Below are 22841 nucleotides of genomic sequence, written 5' to 3'. Positions count from 1 at the left end.
ACCTCTGGAGGTGTTGAAAAATTCACTAGGATATTGGGAAGCTCACTGTTCGGAGATGATTTGGACATTCTGGAAACACACCTCACATCAAGCAGAGAGAAGCAAAATGCTCGATGAAGTTATAAATGCTAAACAATACATATGTGTGCGTCTGTTCAAGGGCAGAGTCCCATCGTATTCCTCGTAGACCCATGGAATCAACTCCTCATAAACGGCGACCCAGAGTATTGTAACGCCAGATGCTTAGCCAAGCAAAGGATCAAACTCCATATTGACGCCATTTCCTTTCGGTAAAGCTCCAGTAGAGCAAGTAGTGACTCCGTGTAAGATGTATGCAAACAGCCATCCCGGCCAGCCTAACGCCAATAAACGCTGCAATGCAAAGGCGACCCCGGCTAACAAAAAATAGAAAACCAAAACCAAAATTCTTTTGAAAGCTAAATTAATCATCGTCCAGGTCAATGACCTCCACCACCTTCTTAATACTCCTCGTCTGATTTGCTGCTGAGAGAGCTCTCTGCTTCCGAGCACCCTCGTCGTCGCTCGAGTCCTCACTATCGTCCGGGTGAGATCGCTTTACCGAGGATCTTGGTATTTCTTTGGGGCACCAATTTCCATCTGCATCAATCCAAATAGCTTTTACATCGAGATTGTCCTGCTCTGCAAGCCTTGCTCTCACTGACGCAAGGAAGTCGTCAATCTGGAGGCTATATGGTCGAGCATCCCTGCCACACAGAGGGCACTTCCAAACATCAATCATGCAAGGTTGCTGGGGACGCTTGGGCTTGCTATTTCGAGTGATAAGGAAGGTCTCGAGGTCGAAGCACTCACGGTGTAGACAGTTGCTGCCACGCACAGGCGTCTCGAAAATCCGGGCTGTAAAAGGATCGGAAAGATCAACAGAGATATCGCTCGACACCATTGCAATCTCATCGTCATCATTCTGGGAAGATGCAAGACTCTTCTTGATCTTATCCAAGGTTTGATATGCAGGAACTCGGTGTTGTCGGCACATATCAAGAATCTGACCGTGTTGAAGTATTTCGATTATTTCAACGGCAAGGAAATAGGTGAAATCTTTCATCTTGGTTCGACCTCTGGTAATTGATACGGTGATTCGATTCGCTGAATTAGGCCCGGCAGCTCGCACGAATGCTGTGATGTCGATGGGGAGGTCTTTTCCGTGGTGATTCTTCCGCCTAATCTCTAAGTGTTTCTTATTGATCTCTAAACATGCGCTCTCTGGCCAAACTGTGTCGTTGACTATCCAGTCTGGCGTAGAGCATATTGCATCGGACTTCTTCATCTGAATACATCGCAGGCGAAACTGGAGTGTTCCACGTCTGAACTCTCGCGTCGCCAGCTGACTACTGCTTGGCGGGCCGTCTCTGGGAATAAGTTGAAAGTCGGCTTCTGAAACTCGGAATTCGAATTTTGACAAAGGTGTATTTGTGGGTATCTTTGTTGGATCAAGTGCAAAGTCTCGTACAGCTTGATAGTATCGAAAGGCCGGATCCTCTTTGTTCATGGTGGCGGGTGGAGCATAGACAGGAACCAAGAGTGGGCTTCGGATATGTGCCTGATGGAGAGCAGTCATCTCCGGGTTCACGGCCTGTTGAGGGTGTACATATCCTAGGGGAGGCACAAGGGGCCGTTGAAGTGGGTGGGTTTGGCTGTACGCTTGAATTTCATTCTGTATTTGATCGATGAAGACCGGCTGTGTTCTTCGAGGACCCGGTACAGATTCTTGATTCAGCCGGGGCGAGGGACCAGGCATGGGATTCACACCTGGTGTTCGACGCCCACTACTACTAATGCTGCTGTTTCTGGCATGAGCACGCTGCTGTAAGTCGAGAGCCCCGCTACTGCTCTGTCTTAGTTGAGCGGTTCTGTTCATGTTCAGGACCTGTTGGCTAAGCACATGTTGCTGTTGTTGGATTTGCTGGAGCTGCTGCTGCTGCACTAATAATGCCTGTTGTTGTTGCTGTTGTTGCTGTTGAGGATTTTGTTGCCATTGACCCTGCTGTGATGCAAAGGCTTGCTGATATGAAGCCAAACTATGCTGCCCTTGTCCCTGATACTGTGCCGCTACTTGTTGTTGTTGCTGCTGTTGCTGTTGCTGTTGTTGCTGCTGCTGCTGCTGCTGTATCATTATCTGGTTTCGGTGCTGTGCCGATGGGTCGACATGCTGTGCGCCATTTTGAGAGAACGTTCCATTAGGTCCTGCATAAGCTGAAGTATTCTGGGAAACCTGCATTTGGCCACTGTTGCTCCTAGCTGTAGGAGGGAATTGGAAGCCTTGAACGGGTGATTGCATAGAGAGGCCCTGGAGAAGAGTCGGACTCGGTGTGTTTGCATACACTCGATGAGCACCTACACTTGGTGGCCGACCTGCAACGATGGAAGGATTGGGCGAACCAGCCGTTGTTCTTCCCATCATTTGAGCTTGCTGGTTGCCGAATTGCCAGCTTCCAGCTGGGTCAGGACTAGGCATATTCTGGTTCCAGGAAGCCTGATGCTGGGGGTTTTGTTGCCAAGGCGAAGGAACAGCAAGTTGGGCACCTTGTTGAATATGTGCATTGCTGGGGACTACCGGTGTGGGTGTAGAAACCTGCCCTAACGGACTACCGTACGCCGGCCCTGAAGCCCGCCGCTGCTGCAAGAATTGGTTGTGAAGAGCAATATACTCATTTGCGAGGTGAGCGTTTCGCTCATTTACCTCCTTGGCAGTGGGTGGCCGGTTTGTGTTATATCGAGCAGCGAGTAATTGATGATCCCGCTGATCTCTTCTAAAGAGGCTTTCCGCCCTCGTTCCAGTCTCTCCATCACTGATTCCCATAGTCCGACGTGTGGCTGTGAACACTACGCCTTGCAGGATAGGCGACAGCAGGCCCATTCGATTCACAAGCTCGTCGACTAGAGGTGGATATCCTCTTTTAGTGCACTCCATTGATAAAGGAATCCATTCCGCCGCAAGCTTGTCCAAGAATATTCCAACATCGGCCATTACGAGTTGATAAGGCTCTGAATTGTTCATCAAATGGTTTAGGGGGCTGGGAAACCCAGCAAACCACTTCTTGTGGTTGGGGGCTAGTTGTTCATTGTCTCGAATTAGTTGTCCAAGCACCTTGAAAGCTGAATGAAGAACGGTACGGTTGGGAAATCCACGAATAGCAGCAACGTCATTTTGATCGAAGTCCCAGACACAGAAGACTTGATGAAGTGCAACATAGAACGCATCTTCGCTGTTGCAGGCTTCTATGAGTAATTGAAAACGAGGTTTCTCTAGCCCTGCGTTCAAGTTCATTCTGCCGCCCACTGACTCGATGTGGGTTTCGATCATAGCCACTCGAGGTTTTAATGACGGCATAACAGCGACTTGGGTTCGCTGTCGCTTGTGGGAGGCACTTGCGTGAAACGTCCCAGGACTTGGATATGATTGATTTTGGTTTGCCATCAAGGTAGAGGGCAGCGGCAAATCCGAGTTTGTCCTTGGGGAGGATGTGCTGGTTTGAGTAGGACTTGGCAATTGCCCTCGTGCGCCCTGCCAGTGTTGATTACTCTGGCCCCCTTGTGTCTGCAATCCTGGGTATTGATGTGCTTGATCCCTCGATGGTGAAGACCCAACCGCAGCCGGTGAGCTCAATTGAACCGGGCTTTGAACTTGTTGGTGGCTTGTTATTTGTTTTTGCAACGACGGCAACTGGACTTCCTGTAGTTGAATCCGATGTTCTTGGTCTGATGGAAGCAGTACAGATGAAGGGAGCGGCGGGAGCTCAGTCATCGTCGTGGACGGTTGGGAGTCACCCATCTGTGTCGATATTGCGGTAGACGGTCCAGCCTGGATCTGCGATCTTGAGGATGAGGTGGGTCGAGGTTGTGTCTCTGTGGCTTGAGGCCCAGCCCGAATTTGAATGTCAGCCTCGTTTGGGGAGGTTTGTTGGTTTCGCGGAGGACTGGTATTTGTTGCAGAGGTACGCCTGTTTCCGTCATTGCGTATGGCGCTGCGGTTCTCATTGCGTGCCCCGTTTATAGAATTGTTCGAAATTATCGGACTCGGTTCATCGCTTGGGGTTGGGGATGGCAGAACTGGAGCGGCCGTCCTAAATCTTCTGTCAGCTGTGCCTCTTCGCTACCTCCAACTTCCTTGGGTCTCACCTCTGTGCCATTGCGACAGGCGGCAACGTAGATCTCGATACGTTCGTCCGTGGAGTTGGACGCACTGGAGCTCCAGCACCGAGCATCCATGACTTCTGCCGGGCGCCTCCAAAGAGAGTGTTGAGCGTGGCATTCGATGAATCAACATCCCTCTCGGACAGGGCCGGCTGTCCATCCTTGTCTGGAGGTCGGCGCATTGCTTAGGTGAGTAGGGGAGCAGACATCGGCAGCGAGTTCACAAGGTCCAGATCAGACTTTGGAGAGTCAGTATGGGGAGCAGGTGGGAGGACAAGCGTTGGCTCGTACCATAGGCCACCGCCACCCTCCAAGATAGAGCTGCCGAAAGGTGAGACAAGGCTGTGCGGGTAGACGGGGTGTCGCCGTGGCTCGGGGCCTGCGAGAACAGAGCAGCGGATACGTGCTGCTTGACAAGTCGTTACTCGCAAACGGTGGAGCAGTGGGAGGAAGGAATCGCAGCCTTACATCGACCTGTTGGCGCAAAGGTCGAGGTCCATGTTACGAAGGGAATGCAGATTGATAGAGCGAGTTAATTATAGAATAAGGGTTTCGTTCTGAATAAACATGCACAGATGGACTCGACTCGTCACTACTTGCGGAGCGAATCGATCTCAGTATTTCTCTGGCTCAACATTGCCTCCGTTTTGGGGTCCCGATGTTTGTAGTGCATCATGCCCATCGTGCCTTCAACGACGCTAAGATTGCCCGGTTTGGGTTTAGGCCCAACGGAAGCTGCATGGCGACTGGTTCGTGGGTCGTCGTCTCGCCGAGTGGCAGGCGCGACGACACCACCACCGCAGCAGCCAGCCCAGCCAGCCCAGCTTCTCCTCGTGCTTCACTCACTCTCTCCATCTTCACCACAGCACACTTTGCTCCCCATCATTGGCACCGTCGCGCACCCGCAGTTACCAATTAATCCAGGGCTGCACACCGCATGCACTGAGGTCGTGTGCGCTCGTGGAGGAGTGGTTTCCACGACCCTTGCTCGCGACAGCAAAGTTACCCGCTGTCTTTTATGCAACAACTATCGTGGCTTCAGAATCTCGAAAGCGACTGCGGAGCCTCAGTTTGACCCCCCCAGAACAAGAATAGCCTTTCGAAACATCTCTATCCCTAGACCAGGCATTTTCATTGTTACTTCAAAAACACCGAATCCTATCCCTAACCTCAAATGTGTTTGCTGTGAAGACGGCCGGCGTCTGGCGGACCGTGAGAAGTCAGCATTGAGGAGAGATGGCATCCCGACCGGCGATCGAGCCCAGCGGGCGGCCAGAGCCAGGGCAGATGTTGATTGTAGTCCGTAAGTGACTGTTTTGTTGCTGTGTTGTGTGCGACTGATTGTAGTCGCAATGGACGAAACGGATCATCTGGCTGGGACGTTTCATTGTTTTGTAAGTGAGGGGAAAGTGCTTACCTGTCAAATCCAGATGACTTCTCAGCGCGCAGCTCAGATGAATTGAGCCTGTCGAAAGGGGATCGCGTCGAGTTGATCGAAAGGGACGATGACTTTGGTGATGGGTGGTACCTGGGACGGCATTTGATAAACGGAAACAGCGGTCTTTTCCCTGAAGGTCAGCGTTTGATGATTCTTCTACCCGAGTCCACAGACTGAGATTTGGCAGTGTACACGAGGATTGCTCCCCGCGCCCCCCCGTCATATCCACCAACATCTTCTACACTTCCGCGATCCCAGCCCATCACATTTGAGCCACCAAAAGAGAAGCCAGTGCAGCCATCTGTGGCATCCATCGTCAAAGAAACTCCGATTGCTTCTGAATTCTCCTCCGCCCCTCCAAGCACCGAAGCAGACCCAACCCCACAGCCAAGCCGACATGTTAGCGCCTCGGAACCTCTTGATACTTCCAAAATGACTTCACCGTTGGCTCCATCAAGTAGTGCTCAAGAGACCGAAGCCCCGACTCCAACCTCTTCAATCACGACCCCGATCGAAATACCCATACCGTCGAAAAGCATTACTGCCGTGAAATCTCACGATCATGGCCAAGATAGCCCGGTAATGAACGAGACTTTGAGTGTCATTGATGAACACATAACGGACATGAATTCGCCTCATCATAGCATTACTGCAGCAGACCGGCGCCTTGCTACAGATTCTGGAAGCGAATATAGCAGCCACCTAGATCAAAGATTATCCTACATAAACGGGGAAGAAACAGACGAGGAAGAGGAAGGGCAGCACACTCAAGAAGAGGTTGAAAATTGGACATCCGATCAGGTTGCTGAGTACCTCTTCACTGCTGGGGTGGAGACAAAACACTGTGAGGTGTTCCGGGACCAGGAAATCTCAGGAGAAGTCCTGTTAGGCATGGATCAAACTTCTCTATTTCTTAAAGAATTTGATCTAGGTTCGGTTGGCCGAAGATTGAAGACATGGCAAAAAATAAAGAGTCTTCAAGACGAGGTCAAAGGGGATATCTCAACAAGACGAAATACCGCCACTTATGGCAGTGAGGTTGGTTCCGATGATGCTGGTCGGCATCGAAGCCGAAGTATCAATTCCTCGACAATGCTTCCGAGGATTCCAAGCATGATGGAGAGGCCAGGGTCTCGGCAGAAGACTCGCCTTTCTCAGCAGAGCATCCCCAGAGCTGAACCTTCGCAGGGCACTTCTATTTCTCCTGTGTCTCCCATTTTCCCTCGAACCACCCACGATACCCCTAGACCTATGGGTGAAAAAAGGAGACCCTCTGCTGCATCTATCCGTGATCTACATCACTCCAGACAAAGTTCTGCAAATGAATTCAGTACAGCTTCTTTGATGGGTAAAGTAGCAGGAGATGGACTTGAAGCCCAAGATACAACGCACAAAAAGCAGCCTTCTTTTGACAGAAATTGGACAATGGGCGCTGCTGCATCACCGACACTATCAGTAATTCCAAGCCGTCCACTGTCTTCATCAGAGATCAAAACTATTTCTAGAAGCTCAACTGATCACTTGTCTCAAGGGCCGACTCAGTCTAGTAGTCCTTTTGATTCACTTGATCGGGGCTATTTCTCAGGCGGTGAGATTGAAGGACGGCAGAGAAATGTTTTGAGAAAGCGAGGTAGCACGGCCACGACGACCACCCATTCGCGAAATTCTAGCTACACCGATGAACAAAGGCTCCGAACAGCCACTGCACATTCAAGACACTCTAGATTTGGCAGTGTCGATTCTATTCGAGATTCTGCTCCTCCATCAGCTGCACAAAAATACTATGGGCTGTCAGTCAACGGTCGCCGACGAACGCCATCAGAGAATTCCATCAACGCGCCTCCTCGACCCTTACCACCCCCGAAAGACGTCCCTTCTCCCACAGTCACGAAACTAGAAGGTAGCCCTTACGAAAATACAACCATGCCGAAATCTCCAGAGGCGCGACAGGGTCGAGGTGCCGACTGGTTATTACCTGTCAAACCGATCTCTAATAAACATTTCGGTCTGAGGGCGATATCAGATGCGGTCACAGGTCATGAAAAGGCTCGTGTCACTTCACCAACGGACGCAGATTCTTCAGTTGTAAAGGAATCACCACTGCAATCCCCGTCACGGACTGGTTCTAGCACCCCGTCTGGTGGCCCAAGTTTTGAACTTGATTCACCTGATGCTAAGAGCTCCAACACAACGATGACGACTCCAGGCAGCGCACGGGCCAGTCGAAAGAAGTCCAAAAAGGAGACAAGTGCATATACTCGAGGACTTGAGAAGAAGACACCTCAAGAGCAGATGATTGGTGCAGACTATAGTGGATGGATGAAGAAGAAGAGCACGAACTTGATGACAACCTGGAAGCCGCGTCTATTCATCCTAAAGGGTCGCCGTCTGTCGTACTACTACTCTGAGAACGATACTGAAGAAAAAGGCTTGATCGATATTTCATTTCATCGTGTCCTTCCTGCTGATACCGACCGCCTGACTGGGCTTCATGCAACGCTTACCGGCGCTACAAACAGTCCCACCAGCCCATCTGGAGCCCATACTGTAACAATCGCAGAGACAGAGGCTACCGCCGAGCCGGAGTCGACGTTAAGCAAGGGAAGCGGCGACTCGATATTCATCTTCAAACTCGTACCTCCGAGGGCAGGCTTATCAAGAGCAGTTACATTTACAAAGCCCACTGTACATTATTTCGCGGTACCCAATATTAAGCAAGGACGACTCTGGATGGCCGCACTCATGAAGGCTACCATCGACCGTGACGATACCAAACCTATCACAACTACATACCAGCAAAAGACAATCTCTCTTGCGAAGGCTCGGGCCATGCGACATCGTCCACCAGCGCTCATGAATCTCGATGAGCAAGTTGACGAGGAAGCAATGAAGACGCCTGCAAGCGACAAGAATGGGCTGAATATTCAAGGCATTATCTTCGATCGAGACCCGCAGGAGGGTGATAGTGGGGTATCTGGCGTTTCGAAGTCCGATGCCCAGAAGCCGGACAGCACGTTCCTCGATATGAATGGCTTGGGTGAGGCATTAGCACACGAACCTCGGACGGCATAAGCAGCAACTCGGGTCGCCCAGCACTACGTTTCCTGTTTATACATTTTGTGGCACCAAAAAAGGCTGCACATTCCATTCTCTTTCCAATCTTCTGGTAACAAATTCCTCTGTTACGTACCGTATATTTCCGTCTAATTTCTTGGTTGAGGCTGGCACGCAGGACTGGCAGTGGAAACCAGGGGCAATGGGTTGATGATATCTGGATGGGTTAGCCCAAAGATGCCACGGACGTGAAGCATGTGCTCAACGATGGCGACGAGGAGCAATGACCTTTCAAGCGATTTACATCGCAGCACTTTTGTAGCATACAGAAGATAGGGGAAGAGAAATACCAACACAAATGTTTGATATCAAGTCTTCTATCCTCGCGGATGTACTGTTCCTTTCCCTGTGCTTTCCTTCATCTCTTCTCTGATTTCTAAGTCCCCGTCTCGCAGTGAACGGAAACAATGGGACATCTTTCCAGTGCTCCAAGTCATGTTGGAAGTTTAGCCTTACAAAGTTGAGGACTTGAATGTTTAAGAACTGCCAGGGCATTCAAGGAGGTAGACTTTGGATCTACCGTAACTCGAGGGAACCGCTTTTTTCACCCACAACGAGCTCATACTGAACTGTGCGAAAAGTTTTCACTCGGACGGCTATTCAACCGAAAGGGTGTAGCGTCACTAGAAGTGCGGGTGTGGCCAAGACATTAAGCTCGGAGGAGCAAAGATGCACGTCACGCTTCAAACTAAAACGAAGATTTACACAATCGCGCACTTGGCTTTCTCTTGACGCGGAAGTTGCTTGGTTTCTTCGTAAAAACCGGTACCAGCCGGAAGGAAACGGATGCCTGCGAAAGGGATAGCGCAGACAGAGAAGGCTAAACTTGGTAGCTATACGCAATGTAGTCTACTGTATGAAAAGGGGGGACGCAAAGTGACGAGCCCCGCCGAATTCACTTAAATACTGTTATATTCCACGGTTCCAAGGTTCCATTAATTTTTTCGATCTTAACTTGTACTCCCATTTACAAATTTTCAAAACGGCAACTGGAGCTAGAACGCATTTTTCTGTTGGACAAAAGAGGAAACTACGACCGGAAGTTCTGTACTCCAAGCAGGTGGCAATCGAAAACATTTTCGGCATTTTATCAGTGCAGAAGGCAATTTTGATCACTTCGTGAAGTGTATTGCTCGAGATTCGGTCAAAAGGGTATCCATATAGTTATGATGAGCTTTGGTCTCTACAAGACCATTTTTAACTGAAGTCCCCCGCAATATACATTGTCGACCACCTCAGCCACTGCAACTTCGAAATACCATAGCGACAAATTGGCCAACAAATTTACAACTTAATAAGTAGAGCAATACTCGATTTTCGCAGCAAACTCCGACCGCAAAAATGGGCTTTCTGGCGATCAGAAGCCTATTCCACAAGGATTCTGTCAACGATTATCACGACGTCTTGGTTCCTCTCGAGAAAGCACAACGTCACCCAACGGTTGAAGTTGAGTACGCTCGTCGCCGCTCCGCCGAAGGCCATGACAATAACGGAGATCTTGACGGCGCGAAAAAGGAAGCAGGCCTGCTCAATACTAGCGAACGCAGTGGCGAAGAAGGCGTGGTGGGCACCAGTAGCGCCAACTACAGCCCTTATACTATCGAGGGACTCCGCTTTGAGGTCATGGAAGATGTGGCAGCCAGTGGTCATGATAGCACGTATGATTGTAAGTTTTTTTTGGAACCCCGAGTGTCTGGAGGCTGACAGCTGCATAGTGAAGAGCAAAGTTATCAACAAGGCGATTCAAGACATTGGGATGGGCAGGTACAACTGGGAGCTATTCATCTTATGTGGATTTGGATGGTGTGCAGACAAGTAAGTTCCCCTCGATTTACCAGGTATATCGGAAGAATGGAAAGCTGATGGTCTTTAGTCTCTGGCTACAAGGAATTGCGGTAACTCTGCCATCCTTACAAGCCGAATTTGGCATCTCTGAGACTCGAGTCAGGTACGTTAACTTCTCTTGAGGCCGAATTTCTTCTCCTAGTTGCCTTGTGTGTTTTCTCCTCTTCATATATGTCTCGAGAGGAAAGAACACTCGAAAAGGGTTTCAATACGCACATTTCTAACCGAAAATGCTGACTCCGACGCCACCAGGTACACGACCTGTGCTCTGTTTACGGGCCTGTGTGTAGGAGCCAGCTTTTGGGGAATCGGGAGTGACATTATGGGACGTCGTCTAGCTTTCAACTTGACACTGCTCATAGCCGGCGTCTTTGGAATAGCAGCTGGAGCAGCACCCTCTTGGATTGGTGCCTGTGGCCTCTTCGCGGCACTTGGTGTAGGCGTTGGGGGCAATTTGCCTGTCGACGGAGCGCTGTTTTTGGAATTCCTCCCTACCGCCTCTGGTCGACATCTGACTCTCCTCTCGGTTTGGTGGCCAGTCGGTCAGTTAGTTGCATCCTTGATTGGATGGGGATTTTTGGGATCTCACTACGTCGTTGACAAGGGATGGAGATGTAAGTCTTCCCCAGGAACGTCTCGATCCCTCAATACTGATCTGTTTTGCAGACTTCGTCTATACGATGGGGGCCATGACCTTCGTGATGTTCCTTTCTCGGTTTGTTCTGTTCCACCTTTTCGAGTCCCCCAAGTTTTTGCTCAGCAGGGGACGTCAAGCTGAAGCAGTGGCCGTTGTGCACGGAATGGCAAGCAAAAACAGGACTAAAACTTGGCTCACCGAGGACATACTCAACGAGATCGGTGGCCATCCTGAGACGGTACAAGTTCAGAAGCTCACCGATATGGAAATTGTTAACCGGAAGCTGTCATCGTTCTCGACAGAGCGAATTGCTCCACTTTTCCATACCAGAAAGCTCGCAATCACGACATTACTTCTCTGGTTCTGCTGGCTTGCAATCGGCATTGGGTAGGAGCTACCTCAAGACACTGTCTTCTTGAGTAGACCTTTGGTGGCTAACATTAATAACAACAGGTACCCTCTTTTCAACGCCTTCCTACCTCAGTATCTCAGCAATGGCAGGAATGCTTCTGGTCAACGAGTCAGCAGCTACGAAACGTACCGCAATTATGCGATTACCTCGGTGGTTGGAGTTCCAGGCTCGATCATCGCATGCTATATGGTTGACATCCCGTACATTGGCCGTAAAGGAACCATGGCTATGGCGACCATGCTCTCTGGAATCTTCCTCTTCTTATTCACCATCTCCTCAGACTCGAAATATCAGCTGGGATTTTCTTCCGTCGAAGCATTCTTCCAAAACATCATGTATGGCGTCCTTTATGCTTACACACCGGAGGTATTCCCAGCACCGAACAGGGGAACCGGAATAGGAATCTCCAGTTTCTTGAACCGGATCGGTGGGCTCTGTGCTCCCATTATTGCAGCGAATATCCCAGATACAAGTCCCGAAGCTCCAATTTTCGTGAGTGGTGCTCTCCTTTTGGCAGCGTTCGTTGCAATGATCTTTTTGCCCATAGAGACACGGGGAAAGCAGATGCTGTGACAGCTGAAACGAAGCAAAAGCAGTATAAAGCATAAACTTGGAGTTGATTTGGAGTAACATAGAATGGCGTGTGAAGCTTTGGATACCCTCCATCCTTGTGGGGCCTTGTTGAATAACTAGAAGAAATGTTGCAAAAAGATTCATACCTTCCTCCTTTTGAAGACCTGAGAATGGAACGCGTTGAACTAAATGTGAGGCGATCTTAATCGGCGGGAATAGGAAATATCTTCAATTTCCCAAGCCAAGTTAAACATTGAATATACTGACTGCTTTTCTCAACATTCCCTTAGATGATCGTACATTGGAAGTCTAACACCTTCTAATATCTGGGAAGTTCGAGGTTATTAAGCCTCCTTCGAGTTGAAGGCTACCAATTGTACTACCTGAAATCAATCTGCTAACAAAATCGTCATATGCAGGAGAAGACAACCGTAGTAGCAAATTATACAAGGTATTATTTTCAGCTTATTGCCAACATTACACCTGCGTACGGGTACATTGTTGCAGATCCTCTGCTGATACACACGTAATTTCGCCTCGAAGACTTTGGATGGTAGCCAAGCTCAACGAAACCTTATTCAAGCCGGAAGATAGTATCATGGAGAGAAGCCCTAAGCTCATCGGGACCTGTGTCCTGTCGCAGCCGGTTTCCTCGAATGTCATTACCGATCCAGTGGAAGTAGTATGTACGGGTTTCCATGTTACAGAGAAATACATTATCGTCGCCATGGACAACGGCGAGATTGCAGTATATAAACATCGATGGCACACGCAACAGGCGATTATCTAGTTCTGGGGGGGTCGTCTGGGGGTGTCGTCTGCGCTCTAGCAGTGCAGGGGGATGTGCTAGCAAGCGGAGGCACCGACAACTTGATTGAGATCTGGGATCTTCTCATAGAGTTAGTATTTACCATTCTAGAGACGGGGCGAATGTATATAAATGCATTAGCCTTTCCCTCACAGCCCGTGAAGAATGAACGTCTGATTCTTTCCCTGCGCATATAGCGGACACCAGCAATAGCTGCAGGGATACACGTCCACTATTCGCTCTCTCAGGATCCGTAGCGACAAGGAGCGGGTCATTTCGGCGTCTCGCGATACCGCGATTCGTGTCTGGGACGTTGCGGAAGGCAATTGTACCGGTGTGGTAACCGCACACACCGAGAAAGTGCGGACTATTGCTGTGTCCAGTGCCGATCATCTGCTCATCTCAGGAAGTCAAGACGGAACGGCGTGCGTCGGGCGTATCACGGATGATGGACTTGTGTGCTTCACACGCTGCGAGGCCATGCAGGGTTTATCTTCCGTGTTACGTTCGCAGGAGGTGGAGATTCGTAAGTTGTAACCACTGGCAAGGATGCCTCCGGGATAAGTTTCTCTGATTACTTCTCTCCCCCTTAAGTAGCTTTGCTTTTACGTTCATATAATGCTGATCTGGATGTAGCAAGTGCTAGGCAGTTCTTCAAGACCATTCAGCAGGGGTCAGTCAAGTGATTGCTGCCGGCTCGATACTTATCTCCTCAGACGCCTCGAGTTGTCTCTGTATCTGGTCAATAGGTGACTTGCCGGGACGGGCTCACCGACTCAAGACGCAACGGTCGGCTGGAATGGGTCTGGACTCGGATGGGGAGAGGGTCGTTAGCCCGGGACTGGTGGGACGGTGAGCTACTGGACGTGGAGAGTGGACACCTAATAGTGCAGTTAGGGAAGCTACAACTGCAGTGTTGAAGATGGGTATTTTAAAAGATGGGGAGTAGCTTTGGTGGCCCTCCGTGAGGGGGCAGTGATGATCGAGATCTGGCATGTCAATTATAGATAGCGAATTCATGTTTCTGTTTCTATTCACAAGTAGATACAAACGAGTCATAGTTTCCAGAAGACTGCCTGTCTTACCTCAAGACGGGTTGTTTGGCCGGTCCTTTTCAGGATGTAGGCTCTCTTTGGGATGGGCCCCCTTTCTTAACATCAACCCCTTCAGCTTAGCTAACTTGCTGCCCTGCCACTGCCAGGCGCCACATCCAACAAGTTCTGCTTGTGTCCCCTGCTCCCTGAGGTGAGCAGAGTTTGAACACGCCTGGAAGTGAATTTGAATCGATTCTCGTCAAGAACTGCATAGTGTTTGCCGCAAAAGGTTGAAATAAAGTCAGCACAGCAAGCAGGGGTTTCCCGGATCCTCAAGCGAGCCATGACGCCGTTTCTTTTCTTTCACAGCTTAGCCTGTGAGGCTGGCGCAAACAGAGACGCTCCTGACAGCTCTGCTTCCAATTATCCTCCCTTTCGACCTCATCATGAGACATCTGCCCCTTACATCTTCTACCATTCTTGTCCCGCCAAGTGAGCCAGGCTTGCGTAGACAGTCTAGGCATCTCCCCTCCGAACGAGGCTGAGTCGATCAGCCACGGAACATCCGACGACGCCGAACATCTAGGGTTTGAGCTATCAAAGTCAAAGGCCAGCGATCCATCTTCGATGATCAATTCTATGCGATTCCAATCGATAGCTTCCCATCTTCCTGCCCAAGATGTCGGTCCGCATCCAACTGGATGATCCCCACGCCTTCTACACGAACCTTGACTTCATCAGCGGCAGAATAATTCTCTCACTCACCAGCGATGAGAATGTGTCCGCGATACTTGTTAAGCTGGAGGGGGAGAGTAGAACTGTCCTGATGCGGCCAATGGGGCCACAGGCACAGGCACAGGCACAGCAGCAACTCTATGGGCGGCAAAACCAGCGGAATGGGATAGCTATGGAGAACCACAAGATCCTCTACAAGGTCAATCAGGTGTTTCCCAGCCGGGATTCGGGTGGCTTGGGTGGAGCATATACTTTGCGAGCGGGACAACACGAATACCCTTTCCGATTCAAGATCCCGTTCAACAATGGCTGTTCAGATCCGCATTCGCAGCAGATGGGACCCGGGAGTGGCTTCGCGGGATTTGGATTAGCTGGATTACAACAATTACAATACAGACATGTCAAGAGAACACTGCCCCCATCTCTCACGGGGTTTCCTGGCGAAGCGGAGATCAGATACTACATCAAGGTCACCGTCCAACGGCCTTCCCTTTTCAAAGAGAACAGGCGAAATGCGATTGGATTCAAGTTCCTCCCGATCGAACCTCCAAGACCGCCGAAGACCGCAAACGAGGTTTATGCACGAAGGCCATACGTTTTCCAAGCTGGTTTGGCGTCATATGCGAAGAAGTCGAGTATGTTCAAAAAGAAACCTGCGCAGTTGTCAGATAAGGCCCCCAAAGGAGAGATCGATGCGCGGTTACCTAGTCCTGCAATCCTGACGTGCAATGAGCCACTGCCATTACGAATTATTGCGAGGAGGTTGAACGATAGTCCCGAACATGTGTTCTTGATGTCTTTACAGGTGCATTTATCTGGGTCCACGGAAGTCAGAGCTCAAGGTGTGGTGAGAACAGAGACGACTTCGTGGGTGTTAATGAGTTTGACTGGACTTGCTATTCCCCTTGGGTCGCCCGACGAAGAGATCCGGAAAGAGACTATGGTGGACCCATCCTTGTGGGATCGGATACCTTTGCCTAATACTGTAGCACCTTCCTTCCATACCTGCAATCTTACCAGGAGGTACGAGCTTGAGGTGCGCGTCGGATTAGGCTTTGGTGTTCCAGGTGAAATACAGGTAAATGTTCAATATTAGATTAAATTCTTTTGCTAACCAGTCATAGCCTCAAATTGTCACCTTACCCTTGAAATTCCAAGTTGAGATCTTTTCTGGCATCCATCCACCTGCAGCCCTTCTCGACGCCATTGCTTCTCGACCCACCATTCCCGTTCGGCCGACAGTACAAACGCAGCCACAAGCTTATGATCCAGCCTATCCACCACAAGTAGGGGCTCCTGGAGCACCAGATCTCGATGACGCTCCACCAAGTTACGAGGATGCAATGGCAGATGAGATGAGTCCAGCGGATGGGCCCAGAAGAGAGTACAGTGGTGTCACTGATGTCAACGCCCCGAACATGGACGAGAAAGGGGGCGCAGCTCCGAGTTATACCAAGCAGGGCTCTTCTGGCGGCGCTGGTGGGGCCAGCAGTGCCATTGTATGATACCCAACCAACCCTCGCAAATAATAATACCCACGCGATACCTATACCGAGGCTGTCAGTATTCGATCAGTTCACCCCTTTGTATCTTCCCATCAACACCCTCAAGCGCGCTCCCATAACTGAGTCCATAGGAACGTGAACAATTGTTCAAGGGTACCTAGTTGGGATACATGCCCCGAGATGTCCACAGTCCAATGGCGTATCCAATTCAGACCCAGCCCGACTGCACTCAAACACGCCCTTCTCCTTTTCTCCCTTGTCCATTCCATTAGGGCTGTCCGTATTCTCCAGAACCCCGGGTAACCAAATGCCAAGAATAAATTCATTCAATCCCCATATGTTATCTCTTATTTTCAAGCCATTCGCTACATAGCCGTCTCCCCTTCCTCATTTGCAGGGGCATCGACAATCAGCTCCACAACCACGCTGTCGCGAATATTTATCCTCAGCTCAGTGCCGGCCACAATCTGTCGCCGCCGGGCGCTATATATTGCCTTCAATTCCGAATTTCACGTGCTCTGACCTTTCCGAAAATGTACATTAATATATCCGGCGGCTCAAGATCTTGTGGGACAAGTTTGGGCTGGTAATACGGTACTTGGTTGGGCGACGGCGCGTAAGGGGTTATGATTTCGTATCTGTATATATCGCCCGGGATGCTGAGGTCGTATCCTGAGGCTTGGAGGCGAGCTATGGAAGCAGATGAGAAGGTTTGGTAGGGAAGAGGCTCGAAGAGAGAGGCCATGTTGGTGTCAGTTCTGTGGGATTGGTGGGGTGAGGCATTGATGCGAGAAGAAAGCTTCTGAGCAAGAAGCAGAAATTTTGATGGTTGGAACCGTGTCACCCGGAACAAGAGAGTTCCATCGTTCAGATGGCTTGTACCTAACAAGTCTTAAGGATCCGTTTCGGTAGGCGAGGGCATGTAATTCTCGCTGTAGATGAAAAGTCGGCTTGATACATGAGAACTATAGCTTCGAGCTAGGTCAGATATGAAGTAATATGCAGTCTTCAACCTTGATGCTTGAGCCTTGAGGATCACCCATTGCACTTGGTAAAATTTAACATTGAGACGAAGCCGTTGACAATCTCTTAGAGTGGGTTCTATTGTACTCGAAGAATTTAGACATTAAGCAAGATAACGGTGGTGGAAGTGATCATACAATAAGGAAGTGCGTTGGGCTTGACTTCCCTTGGAAGACTTGGTGCATTCAGGATTCAGCATCCCGTTTCGCTTTAGAAAGAAACCCTTTGAATTTGGATTCGGTATGCCATGGCCTGCAGTTCCTCTTTCTCTTGGGGAAGCTTTGCTAGTATTGAATGTTCCTTTTTTAACTGTTCTAAGTAGATCTCACGCAAATCTTAGATAGGTTGTGTGGCTAAAAAATTCGAGTAAATGCCATCTGAAAGTATAATCAACGAATACACCTGCTCCAAAGGTATTGGGCGGTGAAAACACCAGCTTATGCAGCGGAATCTAAAATCAACAAGTGCCGTTTCGAAGATAGCTGCCTCCAACTGTGTGAAACTTCAGATCGAGACAACATTCGATTCAGACGAAACAACTTGCAAGACTGGAGCTATCGTGACAAAGTCCCTGAAATAAAGCCATCCCAAATCTGGTCTAGGTGTCTGCTATGTGGAATGGCGAACATCATCTTTGCATTCTCCATCCGCTGCAGTTTTATAATGATACCTTCCAGTTATTTCATAGATCTCCATCGCTGGACCAGTTTGTATCGTCTCTTCTAAGAAATGATGTTCCTCTTTGCAGTGGAGTCCAACTCCAATACAAATACAGGTGAAGCATGGTCAGACTTGCAGCCTCATACAAATTGGGTGCATCCAATCCTGTTACAAAATAGTCCAAGTAGTCCAGGCTCATGCTCAGCAAGGTGCCACAAGAGATTTCCAAGCTGGGACAGATCGCTTCGGGTTGTGAATCAATGATCAGAATCCCAAGGAAACTCCTGTGCTCAGGGGCCAAGGCGGCGGGATGGTGTGCGTGTAAAGAGGTATTAAACAAGCCGAAGTACCACTCAATGCTCGTCCACAACCAGCTACAGAGCTTGAGTCAAATCAGCCCACTTCCTTGGCTACAGTTTGTGGAGACTGGAAGGGTCCACTTTTCAATGGATAAATATCAAAAGGTAGGAGAAAGCCGTTTATTGCTACTCTTAAGGTAAACACGAATATGCTCAACTAAGACTAGTTGCAGCGACTCGACAGGCCTGTCTGCTCTGTGGGCGATCCGAGCGGGTTTTACTCTTTCTTTCTAAAAGCTTTATGGTAATGGCACAGTCCGAAAGAAGGTTGATCAATCTACATAATTGTCAGCGAACAGCTGAAAGGTTTGAAGGCCAAGCATAACGTTGAGTAGAGAATTATTCAGACAATTTTGAGAAGATTTGTTATTGCGGTTTTTGTAGGCACTGCTCTCTTCGCCTCCAGGGATTGGCCCGGGGGAGACTGAGAGCTCATATGGCCCCGCGGAGTCATCAGGAAAATAGCTACAATAGCGCAAAGAGGGAAGCCCTCACGTACCTTCCACATCCCCTTTAACGGCACAATCGGTGCCCACGTGAGACGGTTAGTTTATTGTATGTCATCTGCTCCTCAGCGCTCCGGTCTGAACCGTCCTCTCTTTTCCTTCATAGCACCAACTCTCTTCCTATCCTCCTCAAATTTCCTGACCAACTCCCCCTGTTCCGCCTTCCTCTGTTCTCTCACCTGAAACCTGTAGAATCCTGCACTCTGAAGCTCCTCCCTCTTCTTCCTCTCCCTTTCCGCCATCTCCGTCTTCTTCTGCTCCGCCTCCTCACTCCTCGCCGGGCCCGTCCTCCCGCCTCTAGTCACAGTAACAAACCCATCCTCATCGGGTACGTTCCTCATCCTCTTCTCCCTCTTCGCCCTCTCCTCCTCCATCCTATTAAACTCCGTCATAAAAGCATCCACATTCATCTTCAACACCGTCTCATCCGGATATTGCAACCTCTGATGCGCCAAATACCTCGCGCTCCCCAACTTCGCCACCTTCCCCTCAATTCCTGCTCCCCATATAGGCCAGGCACCATCCCTACCCTTCTCCTTTTTCGAAGATTTATGCAGCTTCCGCACAGCTTTCAGAGCCGATTTGACGGATTTCGCATCAACGAAAAGTACCACGGCTGTGCTGCCGCTCCGTCGTAATTCTCGATCCCAGATTTGTGGTAATTCTGCGACTCCGTTGTCCTCTGTGCCTTCTGATCCCCTCTTCCTTTTCTTGCTGGCCTTCCCGACTAGGGCTACCTCTCTGCTGGGCACCGCACATCTTCGCTCGTGCTCGAATGTCACATCCTCGACTCGTCCCGCGCCAGTCAGACTGGCAAATACAGCGCGGAAATGCGCGACCATAGAGTCTATCGGCACATTAACGACGAATAGACTCCTCTCGTCGTTCTCGGTGGGAATTTTTGGGGCGTGGAGTCGGAGGTAGAGGGTATGCGTCGTATGCTTGGGGTATGCGGGCGTAGGAGGGATGGAGATGGGGAGAATTGTATATTCCCCAATTTTCGACATGTTGAATTACCGACTGTTAACTGTTGTGACTTCTTGAGGTCATAAATTGGGTGGGAAGAACACTTTGAGGTCAATGGATCTTTTTCTGGAGCAAGAAATTCTAGCCGAGATCTAATCTAATCTAGATGGCGCTAAGCAACAGGGGTATTCCCGTCTCCTTTTCCAATAGCAACTCCAAGCACGATGATATGCAATTAAGTTATCCTCTTTCAGAGACAGACACGCGAGATAGCAAGGTGGAGAAAGTCATGCGTATTTCGAGGGTCGGCGAAGCCTTTCCCAAATTGTTGACAATATCGACTGGATCAAGCCTTGTCCGGGTCATTGATGCCGCCGGTGGTAATGATATAGGTTGCCTCGCGCTCTGGACAGTCTGCACACGGTGGTCAGATATATATGGAAACGGTTGGAACGGTCTGCTTCTGGAAGATTTTTGGGATCTTTAAGATGAAGACCTACCAGGAGAGTCCACAATCTTAGCAACACGCTCCTCACCACGACCCTTCCGAAGGAGAAGTCTGGTTGTAGAAGCATGGGCGAGAATATGTCCTCCAGCAGGCTTGCGGCCATCGACTCCTGCAAAGAGAGCGCTGGCGCCAGGGTCTGACATGACTTGGTTTGTCTGCCGAAAGGTCAGCAACGGTGCAACTTTGAAGAACGAGAAGCTTACCATAAGAACCACAAGGTTGAATTCTTCCGCCATCTGAGTGGCTCTTCGAAGAAAGGTACCAAGGACTTGCTGGCGTTCGGAAAGCTCACCACGGCCCACGAAGTCGGTGCGATAGAGAGCCATGACACTGTCAATGATAAGGAGACGGTACTCGTTGGTGGCGAAGTTGGCGGCAAGACCTTCCAACAATTCGGATTGCATCTGTTTCTGTCAAAAGCTGAACTGGCCACAAGTGTAAGGTGCAATTTACCTCACTGTTTTGGGCACGGGCATAGGAGATATTCTCGCAAGCTTGATCAGGGTCGACTAGAGTACTCAGCAACAACTAGTCAAAATATCTTTCGGGTAGCTTACCACCAAACCGCTCTGCAATCTCTTGGATTCTCTCAGGACGGAATGTTCCCTCGGTGTCTATTCCAAGGTCAGCAATGGTCCTTCGATAAAGGTGGACGACTAACCAATATATGCAACTTTGCCTTCTGCTCCACCCATGTCCTGGATGCTGTCAATATGCAGTGGGATTGACAAATAGCTGGAATAACTTTACCTTGGGAAGCTGTGCAATGACAGCCATAGTGTGTGCAAGTTGGGTTTTGCCGCATCCTGCAATTGTTAGTTACCACCCATGAGGAAGAACCTTCCACACATACTGAACTCTCCATAGACCTCGTTAATACTCATTGTTTGAAAGCCACTGCATGAAATCAGCGGTGATCCAGTTTGTGATGTTTGTTCAGCCTACCCATTCAACGCAGCGTCGAGTTGCTTGCTCCCAGTCGAGATCCGGATGCATCGCTTACGAATTTCGCGAAGTTCAGCAGCAGTGATGAACCCTGTCGTAGTTGGCTGTTCGGCGTCAGAAATGAAAGTTACTGCATGCAACGGCAAACTCACAGAGAGCTTTTTAGCGGCCTCCTTGATCTTCTCGACCTTGGTATCGGAAAGGCCTTTGATTTTCAGAAGTCTCTTACTTGTGCAAGCGGATAAGGACTGCAGCAGATGATCAGCAATCTCGAATACCATCAAGGAAAGTTCGAGCGACTCGCAGCAATAGTGCAGATGTTGTTGTTCTTGAGCTTGGTGATATCGGCGGCATTGATACCTAAACCCATAATCAGTCCGCAAGCTGACGATAATGGCAGAAGAGCTAACCATGAGCTTGCAGTTCATCGATGTCGATGATGATATTCTATTGGGTCAGTCTAGATGAAAAGCAGTTCGAGGCTAACTCACATCCTCCTCGTCACCGCAAATCGAAGTTCCAGCCATCTTGATAGCGACCGGGGATCCTTGTGAGGTTGTAGCGCTCTGTTAGAAGCCTCGAAGGAGAATTAGTGAGAAAAGAAGTGTTAATGGTGTAGTAGAGAGTGGTCGATGCCCAGCTTGCATCAGACGAGAACAAGGAGGAATGGAGTGTGCGATGTGGAAAAGGCAGAAAGAAGCGTCGAGAGTGGATGGGAAAAGCTGTATCAAGAAGGGTAAGTACTGTGGTATTAATGTGGTGTTGAGACCAGATAGCAGAGTGATGGATCAATCAATCTTCCTGGGGCTCTTCAGCGTCAGGTAGTATGTGCGCAGGGGTAGCACAGAAGATCAGTCCAGACAGAATGCCGACTCGTACAGCAGTGAGAACGACTTGAGTGAATGTCCAATCTTCAATGTCAAGTTGCATTGAAGATGGGAAGATGCAGCAGGCGATGGTGAAGGTTGGTCAGTGAGGATTGTTCATGAAGGAGAGAGATGGAGGTTGGAGGAAGAAGTGGAAAACGAAATGGTCGAGACAGTCAAAAAAATCGGCCATTCCGAATTTGGAACGTTGGCTCGCCAAGCTGTCAACCACACGAAGTCTACGCTTGCATAACAGGACCCTGGATTTTGTTAAGTCATGTAGTGTAATATTAGATTTCCAAAGCGTGTTGATTTCAGCTCAACCATGGGGAAACGCCAACGTGTTTTCAAGTTCTTCATATCCCCTCAACCGAATATTAAAGAAGCATCAAAACAGATTGCATCAATAATAAAATACTAATGCTGAATAGCCACGAGCTTCATTCTGATTGGCAAAACAGTTCGGCATACTGCCTTCTTTCGAGGGTCTTATGTTATGTATGCTTACGTCTGCCTGGATTTAGAAGAGTTGAGCTCGAAAGCCTATATCTTAATCACTGGAACTCACCGGACGTTCGCTAACGTACTTGGGAAAGTGATATACAGTTCAGCCAGGAAGCCAGTGAGCTGAACAATAAAAGCCCATTCAACTACATAAGAGCCAGACTCAAATTTCGCTAACGACAATGTGACCTCGATTACTCGCAAGGCAAAACTCCCGATTCTCTAAGTAG

General features: G+C 49.4%; 6 protein-coding genes across 6 annotated transcripts; 4 read left to right on the top strand and 2 right to left on the bottom strand.

Annotated features, from left to right (window-relative positions):
• Positions 1 to 137: 137 nt before the first annotated feature.
• On the bottom strand, positions 138 to 4560 carry K444DRAFT_154591 (uncharacterized protein). The gene is made up of 2 exons (XM_024870623.1): positions 4159 to 4560; positions 138 to 4103 (listed from the first exon to the last, which is right to left on the bottom strand). The coding sequence occupies exons 1-2, from the start codon at positions 4353 to 4355 to the stop codon at positions 443 to 445; spliced, it is 3858 nt and encodes a 1285-aa protein (XP_024742750.1). The 5' UTR covers positions 4356 to 4560; the 3' UTR covers positions 138 to 442.
• A 405-nt stretch (positions 4561 to 4965) lies between these two features.
• On the top strand, positions 4966 to 9067 carry K444DRAFT_552196 (uncharacterized protein). The gene is made up of 3 exons (XM_024876576.1): positions 4966 to 5476; positions 5604 to 5747; positions 5799 to 9067. Exons 1-3 carry the CDS (start codon positions 5410 to 5412, stop codon positions 8681 to 8683), a joined length of 3096 nt encoding a protein of 1031 aa, XP_024742749.1. The 5' UTR covers positions 4966 to 5409; the 3' UTR covers positions 8684 to 9067.
• Positions 9068 to 10066: 999 nt separating this feature from the next.
• K444DRAFT_580376 (putative sugar transporter) lies at positions 10067 to 12192 on the top strand (the record flags this gene model as incomplete). The annotated part of the gene is made up of 6 exons (XM_024877701.1): positions 10067 to 10391; positions 10441 to 10540; positions 10599 to 10673; positions 10823 to 11184; positions 11237 to 11594; positions 11661 to 12192. The coding sequence occupies 6 exons, from the start codon at positions 10067 to 10069 to the stop codon at positions 12190 to 12192; spliced, it is 1752 nt and encodes a 583-aa protein (XP_024742748.1).
• A 2521-nt stretch (positions 12193 to 14713) lies between these two features.
• Positions 14714 to 16274, top strand: K444DRAFT_639881 (uncharacterized protein; the record flags this gene model as incomplete). The annotated part of the gene is made up of 2 exons (XM_024884429.1): positions 14714 to 15847; positions 15894 to 16274. 2 exons carry the CDS (start codon positions 14714 to 14716, stop codon positions 16272 to 16274), a joined length of 1515 nt encoding a protein of 504 aa, XP_024742747.1.
• Positions 16275 to 18887: 2613 nt separating this feature from the next.
• K444DRAFT_518538 (uncharacterized protein) lies at positions 18888 to 19829 on the bottom strand (the record flags this gene model as incomplete). The annotated part of the gene is made up of 1 exon (XM_024873873.1): positions 18888 to 19829. One exon carries the CDS (start codon positions 19827 to 19829, stop codon positions 18888 to 18890), a length of 942 nt encoding a protein of 313 aa, XP_024742746.1.
• Positions 19830 to 20356: 527 nt separating this feature from the next.
• Positions 20357 to 21114, top strand: K444DRAFT_154391 (uncharacterized protein). The gene is made up of 2 exons (XM_024870622.1): positions 20357 to 20461; positions 20515 to 21114. The coding sequence occupies exons 1-2, from the start codon at positions 20438 to 20440 to the stop codon at positions 21022 to 21024; spliced, it is 534 nt and encodes a 177-aa protein (XP_024742745.1). The 5' UTR covers positions 20357 to 20437; the 3' UTR covers positions 21025 to 21114.
• Positions 21115 to 22841: the final 1727 nt, after the last annotated feature.

Source organism: Hyaloscypha bicolor (genome assembly GCF_002865645.1).
Source record: "Hyaloscypha bicolor E unplaced genomic scaffold K444scaffold_15, whole genome shotgun sequence".
Classification (NCBI taxonomy): Eukaryota; Fungi; Ascomycota; class Leotiomycetes; order Helotiales; family Hyaloscyphaceae; genus Hyaloscypha; species Hyaloscypha bicolor.
This window is presented reverse-complemented; position numbering and strand designations above follow the sequence as displayed.